General features: G+C 39.2%; 1 protein-coding gene across 2 annotated transcripts in view; it reads left to right on the top strand.

The window, feature by feature from the left end:
• Nucleotides 1–14,489, top strand: part of ROR1 (receptor tyrosine kinase like orphan receptor 1) — a 408,712-nt gene that overhangs the window by 378,320 nt on the left and 15,903 nt on the right. For both annotated transcript variants that reach the window (XM_063600720.1, XM_008958943.5), the window contains one exon: nt 7,879–8,090. In XM_063600720.1, the coding sequence (XP_063456790.1) occupies nt 7,879–8,090 (212 nt within the window). The remainder of the gene's footprint in view (nt 1–7,878; nt 8,091–14,489) is intronic.

Here is a 14,489-nt window from a genome sequence, read left to right as displayed (position 1 = left end):
AGCCGATAGACTAAGGGAAATGTTATAATGTAATTATTTAGGGAGGCATTGGCAGAATTAGGAGAAACCATTAAGGAAAGGTGCGAGACCTGGGGCTAACATGAATGGGAGGTATTACCATCCTAGATCAGTTACCTTACCTTGCAGAATATAGCTGAGACTGAAGAGAGGGCTGTCCAGCACATGCTGTGGCCTTTGGTAGAGGGATATAGTCAACCCTCAGCAACCCAGCAAGGAGGAAGCCAGAGGAACAAGGGTTTCAACCCATACTCTTCTCCTGCCTTTCATCTCTGGCAACTGACTCCCATAGGTTCAACCTAACTGGAAGCCACAGGTCAAAGGTATCCATTGACACTATCAGTAGAGGTTGGCCTCAGCAAGGAGCTGGTCAGAAAGGACTGAGACTGGATCTGGTGGGCTGAGGATACTCAGGGGAAATGTCATCACTGACTTTAAATCACTTCATAAGAGTCAGCTTTAAATAAATTGTTTTAAGAAAGAAATGGGCTGGGCTCGGTGGCTTATGCCTGTAATCCTAGCACTTTGGGAGGCCGAGGCGGGCAGATCATTTAAGGTCAGGAGTTCAAAACCAGCCCGGCCAACATGGTGAAACCCCATCTCTACTAAAAATACAAAAAAAAAAAAAAAATTAGCCGGGTGTGGTGGAGGGTGCCTGTAATCCCAGCTATTCAGGAGGCTGAGGCAGGAGAATTGCTTGAACCCCAGAGGGGAGGTTACGGCGAGCTGAGATTGCACCACTGCACTCCAGCCTCGGTGACAGAGTGACACTCCGTCTCAAAAAAAAAAAAAAGTTCAGTAAGGGCCTAAATAAGTTATTTCAACTTAATTTATAAAATCAGAGAACCTTGGGAGCAACCATAGAAATCATCCAGCCTCTACTTGGACATTGCCAGACATCTCCAGAGACAGAGAAATCCTTCCACTTCAAAGTGATTATGGAATGATTGCAACTGCTCAAAAGTTCTGCCTTTGTAAGCTAGAAACCAAAACTCGTATGCAAAATCTGATTTTTTTTAAATGTTGGCCACTGATTCCAATTTTTAAAAAAACCTTATAAAGAACAAGTCTATGGACTGGATCCAAATTTTAACTTCTGGATAATTTCTTACACAAATTTGAAGACATATGTCACATCCTTCATTTGATTTTCTCTTTGGCCTAAAGATCACATGGGTCCTCCTACATTTCCTTCCCCATTCTTCTCCTCTAGGTGTTTCCTAGTCCTTTAGAGCCCTTCTTAAAAATGTGGCTCTTAGAAGACACCTTTCAGTGCTTTTTAACCAGAGCAGGTAGAAGAGGACCACGATGTTCTTGATCATTACCCAGTATTGCCAATGAATACTATTATGTTGCTATAAGTGCCATATATAAAATTTTTTGAGCAAGTGCATCATGCTGTTGCTGGGTTCATCTGAGCCTTTAAATCTTCAGTAAAACTGATTAGTAATCTTTTGTTTGTTTTTGGGGTTTGGTTACATCAACAATTATTTAGTAGATTTGTCTAATCATGGATTTTATAAACAAGGTCTTTAACCTTAAAGCAACTTATAATATTTATTTTTAAAATTTCAGCTTCTGGTTTGGATTCATTATATTAGCCTGTTGAGTATGATCCTTTAAAATTTTATTCCATAATTAAACAGTTAGGTATCTTTCCTAGATTCTGGCCATTTCAAGTTTGATAAACATATCATCAATGATAATGTTGAGCAGGTAGGATTCCTCAAGCATAGCCCTTTACAATTTGATGTTGATTGACTGATTAACACTATTAAATAAAGGCAGATGATGAATTACAAATACATCTGATGATATTATTATTCAACCTTTCATTTTGTCCATAAGAATGTCATAAGTCAAGTCATTTGATCAAATGTTTTGCTAAAGTTTAAATGTGCTTAGTCTATCACTAATCTCATCAAAATGAAAGAGATTTAATTTTATACAACCTATAGAATTTTGTCAGTTAAAGATTGGCCTGATTAAAAAGTAGGCAAAGGACTTGAATAGACATTCCTCCAAAGAAGATATACAAATGGCCAAAAGCATATGAAAAGATGTTCAATATCTCTAATAATTAGAGAAATGCAAATCAAAACCCCAGTGAGATACCATTTCACACCCATTAGAATGCCACTATTAAAAAATAGCAAGTGTGAAGAAATTGGAACCATTGTGATCTGTTGATAGGAATGTAAAACGGTGCAGCTGCTATGGAAAACAGAATGGAAGTTCCTAAAAAAAATTAAAAATAGAATTACCATCTGATGCAGCAATCCCATTTCTGAGTATTTAATCCAAAAGAATTGAAGTCGGGGTCTCAAAATATTTGTACACCCATGTTCACTGCAGCATTATTCACGATAGCCATAAGGCAGAAGCAACCCAAATGTCCATCGGTGGATGAATGGATAAAGAAAACATGGTATATGCAAACAATGGAATATTATTCAGTCATAAAAAGAAGGAAATCCTGTCACATGGTACAGCATCGTGAACCTAGAGGACATTAGACTAAGTAAAATACACCAGTCACAGAAAGATAGATACTGAATGATCCACTTATATGCAGTACCTAAAATAGTCAAAATCAGAAACAGAAAGTACCATGGTGGTTGTCAGGGCTGGAGGAAGGGGGGAAATGGGGAGTTATTCAATGGGCATAGAGTTTTAGTTTTGCAGCATGAAAAAGTTCTGGAGATTGGTTGCACAACAAGAATAAATATATGTAACATTATTGAAATGTAAAATTAAAAATGGTTAAGATGGTAAATTTTACGGTATTTTTTACAATTAAACATTTTTTAATTATTAAAAAAGATTAGCCCAATTCTTTTATAGAGGAGGAAACTGAGGCCCTGAGAGTTTATAGAAACTTTTAGTGAACTTGTGTGGATTCCAGTTACTAAGATTTTTCCCAAATGCTCACAAATGAGTTGCTCTCCCTAACTTGTAGTTAAAACCTTTTCTGCAGGGAAAAATTTTAATCAATGTATATGGCCTATTCAGCATTTTTTTTAAAGAATTCATTTGAGAATACATAAGGCAATAGATCATCTACTTAGTATTTCCATCATCAAGTCAAGAGAGTGAATGCCTGGGCCCAGCCTGCCAACTGAAGGCCTAATTACCTCTCTCTCTCGCCTTCCAGGCATATGCCTAAATCACTGGTGCAGGCCCCTATGTGCTACCAACCTGCTTATTTTATAGTTTTCAAGTAATAAATTGGTAGTGATTCCTGTTTGTTTTCTATGGTTTTTAAATTTTTTTCAGTCAAGGTTATAATTTAAACTTGTTTAATTTCCCTTGAATTCTAAGGTTCTGTAAGATTTCTTCCCACCTTTGCCATATTTAAAACCAGAGCCTTTTCTTGTTTTAACTCAAAGTAATATCCCAGATGATGTTTCACTTTATTAAAAGTACCTCTTTAATAAGAAATCATGATTACTTTGCTTTAAGCTTCAGGATAAGAAAGGAGTATTTTCTCCATTATATTTAATTACTAATCAAAGTATTGAATATCATTGTAAAAATAAAATAGGAATGTCAGATGTGAACTGTGATACCAAATTGTTTGATTTTTAAAAGGAAATTAATCATGTGATCTGGACTAAGTGGTTGGTTTCAAAAATCTCAAGTATTTAACTTGATGTAACTAATATGTGCATTTCACTTTTAAACAGTTATTCCAAAGTATTAAAAATCTTCAACATTCTAATTTTCAGCCGATTTTCTCTGTAATGCATTGGAGGTGTCCATTACCCTTTAAAATGACTAGTAAGAATAATGTCCATTGTTCCAAAGTGGTTTGCTTAAAATAGTATGATTCCCACCAGATATTAGTCTTCATTGAAAGAGAACTTCGGACTCTTAAGGAGAATGATGAAAAACAATTATATATATAATGTTTTAGGGTAATTTTGATTAGTAATATAATTTACTAGAAGCACTGAAGGTAGACAGGCTTGCATTCCAACCCAGACTCTGCTACTTTGTAGCTTTGACAAGTTATTTTTCCTTTCTCGGTCTTAATTTCTCTGTGTGTAAAGTCAAGATAACACCAATGTGCCTTCCGGGTTAAAATGAGGAATACAAATGCTAGGACTTCAAAAAGGACCTAGGCAGATATTAGTTTTCTAATTTTTCATTTGGAAGGCTCATTGTTTATGCAATATTTTTATAGAAGATTTTCAGAGCCAGCAGAGACTGAATCCCCTTCTGGCCAAATGCAGAGAACTGTGTAGGGAAGGAAGCACTTTGTATGGAAGACTTACAATGGGCCTGAATGTGTTTCTGTCACTTCCAACATGACCATGTATTGTTCTCCTTGATTATTTCACTTGGCAAAAAGACATTGGGCCCCTTGTGCTTGTTAGCATATCCTCAGTGTAATCAGAAGGAGCCAAGCTTGACTGTTTAAAGGATTCAGCTTCTTGAAGTTTGTTCTCCTGCAGACCTACAGGGGGATTTGTCCCAGACCCTCGTTTACAATAGAAGACCTTCCATGAATAATCTGATAGGCATGAATACAGAATAGACTCCTTTGTTTGCCAGACAGGTGAGGCCCTACTTTCTCTTGTTGCTAAAAATCTGGCCTGGAAAAATGACTAGCATTGCGTTAGTACTAAATTAGCCTCATTGCTTTTGTAATCATTACCCTCAAAATGATTTCACTGAAAAACCAAGAATAACAACAGAGACTTTACCCCCCTAGGGTACTGAGAAATTTGAAAATGGTTTATAATGTTAATAATAGCCATAACATCCAACAACTGTATGGCAATTTTCAATTATCCAAGGTTCTTTCATGAACATTATCTCATTTGATTCTCACGTGAACCAAATAAGATTGGTAGAGCAGGGACTATTATTCTTGCTCTACCAATCGTATTTATTCCATTGAATAAATGAGGAAATGGAGATCAGAGAGGTTGTTTCTTGCTTAAGATTATCTAGCCCAAAACTTTTACCTGTGAATCCCCCTCTAGTCTAAGGGTAAAGGGTAAACATTGAGTGGTAACTGGTACTAGAATAGATTTGTTGCTTACAGCAATTCTGTGAAGTAGGTATTACTCCCATTTTACAGATGAGTTTGCTTGGAGTGGCAAAGGGCCTACTGAAGGTCACGTAGATAATGAAAAAGGCATTATTCAGAGGTTTCTGACTTGGTGCCCTGTGGCAGACCGTCTTCTACTCAGGTGATTCCTTTCTGTCTATCTATAGGCATGTAGACACAATCATTACTGGTGCACCCAGCACTGACTACAACGGCCTCCAGTGATGCCTGGGTTATATATTTACCTGTAACAGTGTATAAAGCAGGGATTTTCTGTAATCCCAGCACTTTGGGAGGCCGAGGCAGGCGGATCACGAGGTCAAGAGATCGAGACCATCCTGGCCAACATGGTGAAACCCTGTCTCTACTAAAAATACAAAAATTAGCTGGGCGTGGTGGCATATGCCTGTAGTCCCAGCTACTCAGGGGGCTGAGGCAGGTGAATCGCTTGAACCCGGGAGGCGGACGTTGCAGTGAGCCGAGATCGCACCATTGCACTCCAGCCTGGCGACAGAGCGAGACTCCGTCTCAAAAAAGAAAAAAAAAAGCAGGGATTTCAAAAGCATCACATTTGGCAAAGCTTCAGTGTTATTCCCTTCCTTTCAGATCACCCTCATCCTTCCTACCTCCATGAAACAAGAGGAACCCTACTATGAGAAAATAGGGGCAAAATTCTCCAATTATTGGCAGTGAAGTGTAGTAGCTAGAATGGTGGGCAAAAAGCAAGACCGACGATGGAATCCCAGCTTTTGACTTACTAGCAGCATGTCCTTGGGCAACTTACTTAACCACTCTGTCTTCCAGCATCTTCACCTATAAAAATTAGGATAAGGATGTCATCTACCTTATAGAGTTGGTTGTGACATAAAATGAGTTTATGAAAAGCACCTGGTCCATAGTAATAATAGCTAACATGATTTTGCACCGGTAGAAAATATTTGATAAATATTAAAATTGCGTTTTGTTTTGTTGTTTTGAGACAAGGTCTCACTCTGTCACCCAGGCTGGAGTGCAGTGGCGCAATCACAGCTCACTGCAGCCTCAACCTTCTGGGCTCAGGTAATCCTTCCGCCTCAGCCTCTCAAGTAGCCAGGACTACAGACATGCACCACCATGCCTGGCTAATTTTTTTAATTTTTTGTAGAGATGGGGTTTCGCCATGTTGCCTAGGCTGGTCTCAAATTCCTAGGTTCAAGCAACCTGCCTGCCTCGGCCTCCCAAAGTGGTGGGATTACAGGCATGACCCACTGCACCCAGCCTAAAATTCTTATTATTTTTATTCTACTCTGTAACCAGATTTAACCCCTCTCCAGACTCTTCTGAGGGCTAACTCACAGGGCACAGTCCCAAAACCAGGTTTTGGTATTCCTTTTGAATAACTGATATGCCATATCTCACCTGCCAAACAGTTCCCAAACAAGATGTGTACAAGTAAAAACTACATATGGTTTATTCTCATTTACATGTACTAGGGTAACTCATCATTTAAAGGACCTTTTGGGTCTTTTCATCACTATCTTTATACTTCCAGTTTAGCATTCACAGGACATGTCATTATCTTTCTTCTATTTTCCTTACCAGACGATGAGCTCCTTAAGGGCAAAGGACATGTCATACTTAATTTTGTATTCCCAGTACCTACAATAGTGCCTGACATGCAGTAGCTTTTGTTTATTGACTTACTGAATGAATGGAAGGGTAATTGAATGAGTGCATGGTTAATTCTTTTGTAAGGTAAATAATCATCTCTGAATTTTGTGTCAATTTGAGTTTTCACACTTTGGGTTTTCTTAAAGATAGCTGATCTTCGTTATCAGGGCATGTCATTATGTAACCCCTCTAATTACTATCCCATAATTCTGTGTTTGTTTTACCAGTCAAATAATTCATTAATGACAATATATGCCTAAGTATTTGGTTTCAATGGTTAGCCTCAAACTGATAAAAAGACAAGTATGTCTCATGTTCTACACATATTATATTCTTTTCCAAGCAATGGGATATAAGATTTCAAAAATATACTTCAAAGTGTTAGCACTCATAATTATTGGGCTCATATGAAACCATTTAAGAATTCTGGGGTTTCAATAAAGTGTCAGATTATACAGTGCTGCCATGCTGGAAGGAATTATAGACACCATCCAAAACAGACACTTCACTTTTGCAGAGGTAAAAAATGAGGCCCAGAGACGTGAGTATTTGTTCAAGGTCACACAGCTGATCAAAGATCAAACTGACCCTGACTTCAGGCCCCCATATTCTTAGGCCAGTGGCTTTTTGGACACTGGGACCAGGATTCCTTAGTAATGTTGATTCTGGAAGATGCAGGCTTGGCCCCATAAGTCCAAACCAGCCAAGACAAGGTCATGATTTCTAGAACACCATCTTGTGGGGGCTGATCTGGGCTGGCAGCCAATGGAAGAAGAGCCCTGTGGTCCACATTAAGGCTCTTGGATGTATACAGTCCATTCACATGGCGTTTAACTTTTAAGGTGTTAGAGAAATGTGGGTCTGCCACTAAAGAGAGGCAACATCAGAGGGGGGCCCACACACATACAGAGTCTTCATAATGTCCCTCTGCAGTTTTTAAACATTTGAACTTTAAACTTTTAAACTTCAATAAATTCTGTTGAAGGTTTGATGGAAACAAATGGTAATAAGCAATGGATTCCTTTTTTCTCACAGTGGATTTGTGTGTATAAAAGAATAGAAGAGGTGGTTCATTTTAAACTATGCAATGTAATATTATACATGTTACTTTAAAGAGTATAACTTTTGCTCTTTTTCATTTCTGCACCCAGATTCAAAGGATTCCAAGGAGAAGAATAAAATGGAAATCCTGTACATACTAGTGCCAAGTGTGGCCATTCCCCTGGCCATTGCTTTACTCTTCTTCTTCATTTGCGTCTGTCGGAATAACCAGAAGTCATCGTCAGCACCAGTCCAGAGGCAACCAAAACACGTCAGAGGTCAAAATGTAGAGATGTCAATGCTGAATGCATATAAACCCAAGGTAATGTTAGCAGTACAGAGCTACATTTGTTCCATGGGCTTCAAGTTAAAGCACCATGTTATAACCCTCCCAAGCTTGGAAATCGAATGATATGGAATCAGAGTTTTATAAGTGCTAAAGTTCATTTTAACCAAATGCAAAGACGAACTACCTACCTCTATCTAAACCAAGACACTTTCATCAGTATGTCTACTTCAGTGTTGAGCCAGCCATATCACTGCCTTGCCATAGAGTCGTTTGGCTAGAAGTGATCCCTAAGAAATCATCCTGGCCAGCCCGTCAGGACTCAGAACGTGAGCAATTTTTCAAAATTTCAAAGAGGAAATTTCATACTTTTCCATCCAAATTGCAAGAGAGAACAAGATCCATCAATGTTCACAAACTTCACTGTCAAGAACCTTTTCGTTGCATAATGTGCAAATAGTTAAAACCACTGTACTATATACTTAAAAATGATTAAGATAGTAAATTTTGTTGTGTTTTTTACCACGATTTAAAAAAAATCCTTTGTATGCCTAACTTATATCCCTTTTTCTTTGGCTTAAGTGTATTTTAAGGAAGTGTTGTCCTTCCAATAGTCTTCGAATGCTGTTTTATGATAACCAACCTTAGCCTTCCCCACTTTGAGCTAAATCAACCCCTTCCCTTTTGCTTTTCATCCACATCTTTCAACGTTTGAGTTGCTCGAGGTCCTGGCAAGGAACCCAGGGTCACTGGCCCTTACCTTAAATGGAGCCCCTGCACTGCATCTTGGAACTAAAATACAACACAGTCTTTCTTTCAGGAAAGCCAGCACCACAATCCCAGGCCTCTCAGCAAAAAGATTTCATTTAAATAATATAAGACTCTTGCATCTAACAGCCTGTTTTTTTTCTAATTATTCCAATTCCATAAGAACATTCATTCATTCAACAAATATTTATCTTCCCTGTGGACTAGTAACTGTATTATCCTTTTGACCCTCATAAACAGGAGAAGCATCACTTTTAATAAAATTTTAGGAAAAAAAAGTCTTCACACTCAAATTAACTAATCCTCTTATCTAATAAATGGAGTAGCGTAATTGGGCTGACACAGAGCCCTCATTTTTTTTTCTGCTTTACTGTTTAAATTTTTTTTTATCTAAAAAATCTTGAAAATATTTTTGCTATTATAAAGTCATATTAATAGGATTTGGAATTCCTTAAATGCTAAAAATTCAGTGTATATATTCTGTATTCAGCAAAACCACTGATCTCTTGCTGAGTGTGAATTTTTATCATTAAAAACAAGCAAACAACAAAAAAAAACCCTACAAATCCTGAAGACCATAGAGTTCACACAGTAGCCTGGAGGATGGGCAGGGTAGGGATTCAACTCTTTTGACATCCCAGCTTCTAGCTAGCTGATTTACATATATTATAGCATTTTATATAATATCACATTTAATCCTTACTACTTAGTGCTACTATAAAAGTAGTGAAAGCAAATGGATGGGGGTTAATATTGCTACACATTCACCTAGTTGACCTGGCAGATACTTTTACCTAGCTCATGACTTCAAGCTTCTAGTGTAAGAGTCATTGTTCCATGAGACTCTTTCCCTTTCATTTCTGTTGGTAAATGTTGAGAAGTCTTAGAAACACCAGAACTCTGGGCGGGGGAGAAACCTAGATCATTTTGGTTACAGCAGACGGCAGTTTGGTGCAGTAGCCACCATCCTGGAAAGATGTACTCCTCATTGCCAGGGCAGGAACCATGGAAGAATCATTTCCTTTTTTAGAAATTATCAATTTTGTGGGTTAGCCTTAATCTGCAATTTAATTTCATTTTTAGTGGAGGTTTGTTTTATATCACGTGATCTCCAACAGAAATTCCAGAGAGCTTTGTGGCATAAATAGAAAAAAAGCTAATATATATATCGATGAATACAAACTGTCAAGAACAATACCAGGAGCTTTTACATCCATTATCACACTTAATCCTCACAGCTATTATATAAGGCAGGTATTATTATTACTATCGTACAACCAGGGTAATTGAGACACAAACAGACTAAGTAACTTCCCCAAGGTCCAAGAGCTAGTTATTAGAAGCAATAAAATGTGAATACAGGATCTTTCACCTTTTCTAAATAGAGCCGGCCCTTGCTCTTGCAGAATCCGTGATAACTTTTTCACAGAACAGATCAAGTTGGGAAGGAGGAGGGAGGGTTAGGCAAGCAACTGAGTGTGATCCCATTTGGTCAGTTTGTGCTGCAGAGTAACCACAGGCATTCTCCTGGCTTCTGACAAATATTTAAGGGGCCTGCATGGCAGTCGCTGAATGATGTAGCCCTAGCCCTGCCAGGGACATGTACAATTTGGCTAGAGCAATAATAGTTCCCCATCCTTCATGGTCAAAGAGACAAATGTAAAATATACTGGCATGAGTTTTTCCAGAGACTGGGTGAAGTAAACATTGTTTTCATAGTTTCTGGATCATTTCTGAGGTGTGCCTTGCTAAATCTCCCAGTGTCAAGATTTGTCCACTATGAGGCTTAGAGCTTAGCCTTAAACTCCTGAACCAGAGAAGTAGAAATGGCTTAAATATTGGAATAGGTTGGGGAGGGGAAAGGAAACAACAAAAACAAATGCTAACTTTTTTTTTTTTTTCTTACACTTCTAAGGGACTTGGCTCCAATCAAATTTGAGTTATTCAATTGTTTGTTTTGGTTCTTACTGAGTGCCTTTCCTGGAAAAAGCACAAAGGACTCTGTAGACCTTAAAGAAAATTCCTAAATGTAAACAGAAAATCTCTAAAACTGCTTTGGAAGGTCACTGACACATAAATATTACATGTACCTATAAAATCTAAAAGGAAAGGACACACATAAGAAGGAAAGTCCTGAAAAAAAAACACTCCACCAGAGCAAAATCAAAAGAATATTTGGAGGCGAGGATGAAAAAGGAATGAAGGATAGAAGCCAGTCTGCCCTAGCCTTATTCTTTTTTCCCCTTGGCCAATTCAAAAGTCAGAGACTCTAGGGTTCTTATTTATCCAAATGAATGTGCCCTTCAGGGTTTAAACTCTCTGCTTCCATCTGTCTTCACTTGCTGAGCCGCTAAAATTCTCCTGAGTGTTTGGATTGAGAAGAAGAGGCTCCTGTGGGAGATTAGAAACTGATACCCTTGAGAGAGGACAATAGGGAGCTGCCGACAGACTGGCTGACGAGGCCCGGCTTGGGTCCCCAGAGAGGTAGGACAGTGCAGTTGGAAGTAAAAGCTTTTGATGAGCCATGAGTTTCCTTCTGATCTGTGGGCAAAGGAAGCCAGTGGACCAGAGAGGCACATTAACGCCGAACAATCAGGAAGATGGAGATGTCCTGGCTCCCATGCCAACTGCTCTGTGACTCTGAGAAGCCATCTAGCCTTTTGCAGTTCAATTTTCTCAGCTGTTCAGGGGAAGAAGTAGACTGCATTCAAGTATAAGACTGTTTATTTTCCTGTTATTTTGTTTAGCCAAAGATTTGAAGCCATTCAATCCTCTGACGAGTACTGTAGTGATGCCTAAACTAAGCAGGATTTTCTATATTGCATTACAAATTTTACAATCTGAGTGAGGTTGTTTTTTCTTCTTTTAGTACAGCAGAAATTGAACCTTCTCAGAGGAGCCTGGAAACTCTAAATTCCCTTCTCTGTTTCTTTTCCTTTGCTTCTCCTTCCCTTGCCCCTACATCCCCTGCCAGGTATGACTCTGGAAAACAGCATTCTGTAAGCTTGCTTGGGTAAGGGAGAGAAGCTGTGGTATGTGCTACTGTGGGAGCAGGGAGGGGCAGAGTCTCCCCTTCAAGAACAGGATGGGTCCCATTCAGCCCAGGCCTCCTGGCTTCTCACCTGCCTGGAGGTTAGGCAGACAGAGAGGTTAAAAGATGGAGGAGTCTGAGGGGCATAGTTGCTCACACCTGTAATCTCAGCATTTGAGGAAACCAAGCTGGACAGATCGCTTGAGCCCAGGAGTTCAAGACCAGCCTGGGCAACATGGGGAAACCCCATCTCTACAAACAAACACACACACACACACACACACACACACACACACACACACAATTTGCTAGGCATGGTGGTGCATCCCTGTACTCGGAGCTACTCGGGAGGCTGAAGTGGGAGGATTACTTGAGCCTGGGAATTTGAGGCTGCAGTGAGCTAAGATCATGCCACTGCACTCCAGCCTAGGCAACAGAGTGAGACTCATCTCAAAAAAAGAAAAAAAGATGGAGGAGTCTGAGAATGGGGGCGAGGAAGAGTCAAGGCAGGCCAGGGGTGTGAGATGCAGCCAAAGCCTGGACAGCCCCCATGAGTCGAACTCCTGCAGCTCCTGGCTGATGTAAGGAACATCGCAGGGGAAAGAAAGCAAGACTGGCCCAGCTTTCCAAAGCTGATGGCTGTGTTTTACTTCTCAATTTACCCTCATCTCTTGCCAGCTTCTCTGCTTTTTCACTTCCAGACAATTCATCTCTCCGTTTTCCTTTCCAGCCAAAGTAGTTGCTGAATATACTGAAATTTGATTACATTCTCTGGCCCTGTCCCTTTTGCCAGCAACGTGCTTCCATCTAAAAGCCCTGCTGGAGTCTGGCTACCCTTTTTAATTTGCTGTTCTTACCAAATGTCACCACACTTCATGCTAAAATATCCTCGATAATTTTTCCACTCACTCCTTAAAGCTATTGTCTCCCAACACTTCTGAGCTCACCATTCTATTAACATGGGCCTCTTGGGAAGCACCAGTGATGTTATTTAATCCAGTGACCTTTGCCAAGTCTTCCTCCCCTTTAATTTCTCTGGAGCCTTTGATATTCTTAACCACCATCCTGAAATATATGTTTTTTTCCCCTTGACTTTCCTCCTATCTGCTTCCCACACTTCCTTCACTAGTTCTTTTAATTCCCTTAATGGGAGCATCCTCTGACATTCTTTTCCTCTCTCATTCTCTTGAGCTGATTTCATCCTCTGGCATTGCTCTAGTTCCCCCTTGAGTGTAATGATTTCCCAACCTGGAAGGCCCAGTTTCAAGTTATAAAATTCTTGCCACCCAAATCCTGCCACCCAAAAGTCCATACTATCGGGGCCTAGCTTACCTTTCCAGCCACACTTTTTTCTTAGTTTATTTCTGGAAAGTAGTCTGATACACTTCAAAGAGCAAGAGTGTAGAGACAAAGAGATATGATTACAAATCTTGGCTCTGCTGTCAACTGGCCATAAGATCTTAAGCAAATAACTAACTTCTCTGAACCTTTTATTTTCTCATCCATAAGGCAAGGATAAGAATAGTACTTAAAAGGGATATTTTTTACACTTTGAGATAGCATGTCTGGCACCTCACAGGTACTTAATAGCCAGAAATTACTATTATTGTTATAACTGATGAGTACAGATCTTTTTTTTTAACTTTTATTTTAAGTTAAGGGGTACAAGGGCAGGTTTGTTATGTAGGTAAACTTGTGTCATGGGAGTTTGTTGTACAGATTATTTCATCACCCAGGTATTAAGCCCAGTACTCATTAGTTATTTTTCCTGATCCTCTCCCTCCTCCCAAGCTCCACCCTCTGAAAGGCCCCAGGGTGTGTTGTTCCCCTCTGTGTGTCTATGAGAACAACATTTAGCTCTCACTTAAAAGTGAGAACATGCGGTACTTAGTTTTCTGTTCCTGTGTTACTTTGCTAAGGATAATGGTCTCCAGCTCCATCCATGTCCCTGCAAAGGATGTGATCTTATTCTTTTTTGTGTCCACATAGTATTCCATGGAGTATATTGTATGTACCACATTTTCTTTATCCAGTCTATCACTGATGAGCCTTTAGGTTGATTCCATGTCTTTGCTGTTGTGAATAGTGCTGCAGTGAACATATATGTGCATGTGTCCTTATAATAAAATGAGTTATATTCCTTTGGGTATATACCCAGGATTTAAATTGCTAGGTCAAATGGTATTTCTGTCTTTAGGTCTTTTAGGTTTCCACAATGGCTGAACTAATTTACACTCCCATCAACAGTGTATAAGTGTTCCTTTTTCTCTGCAACCTCGCCAGAATCTGTTGTTTTTTGAACTTTTAATAATGGCCATTCTGACTGGTGTGAGATGGTGTCTCATTGTGGTTTTGATTTGCATTTCTCTAATAATCAGTGATGTTGAGCTTTTTTTCATATGTTTGTTGGCCACACGTATGTCTTCTTTTGAAAAGTGTCTGTTCATGTTCTTTTTATGGGGTTGTTTTTCTTTAAATTCCTTAGAAATGCTGGATATAAGACTTTCGCCGGATGCATAGTTTGCAAAATTTTTCTCCCATTCTGTAGGTTGTGTTACTCTGTTGATAGTTTCTTTTGCTGTGCAGAAACTCTTTAGTTTAATAAGATCCCATTTGTCAATTTTTGCTCTGGTTTT

Source organism: Pan paniscus, chromosome 1 (assembly GCF_029289425.2).
Source record: "Pan paniscus chromosome 1, NHGRI_mPanPan1-v2.0_pri, whole genome shotgun sequence".
NCBI classification, from domain to species: domain Eukaryota; kingdom Metazoa; phylum Chordata; class Mammalia; order Primates; family Hominidae; genus Pan; species Pan paniscus.
The sequence above is the reverse complement of the archived record's forward strand: the minus strand, read 5'-3'. Positions and strand labels throughout refer to the sequence as shown.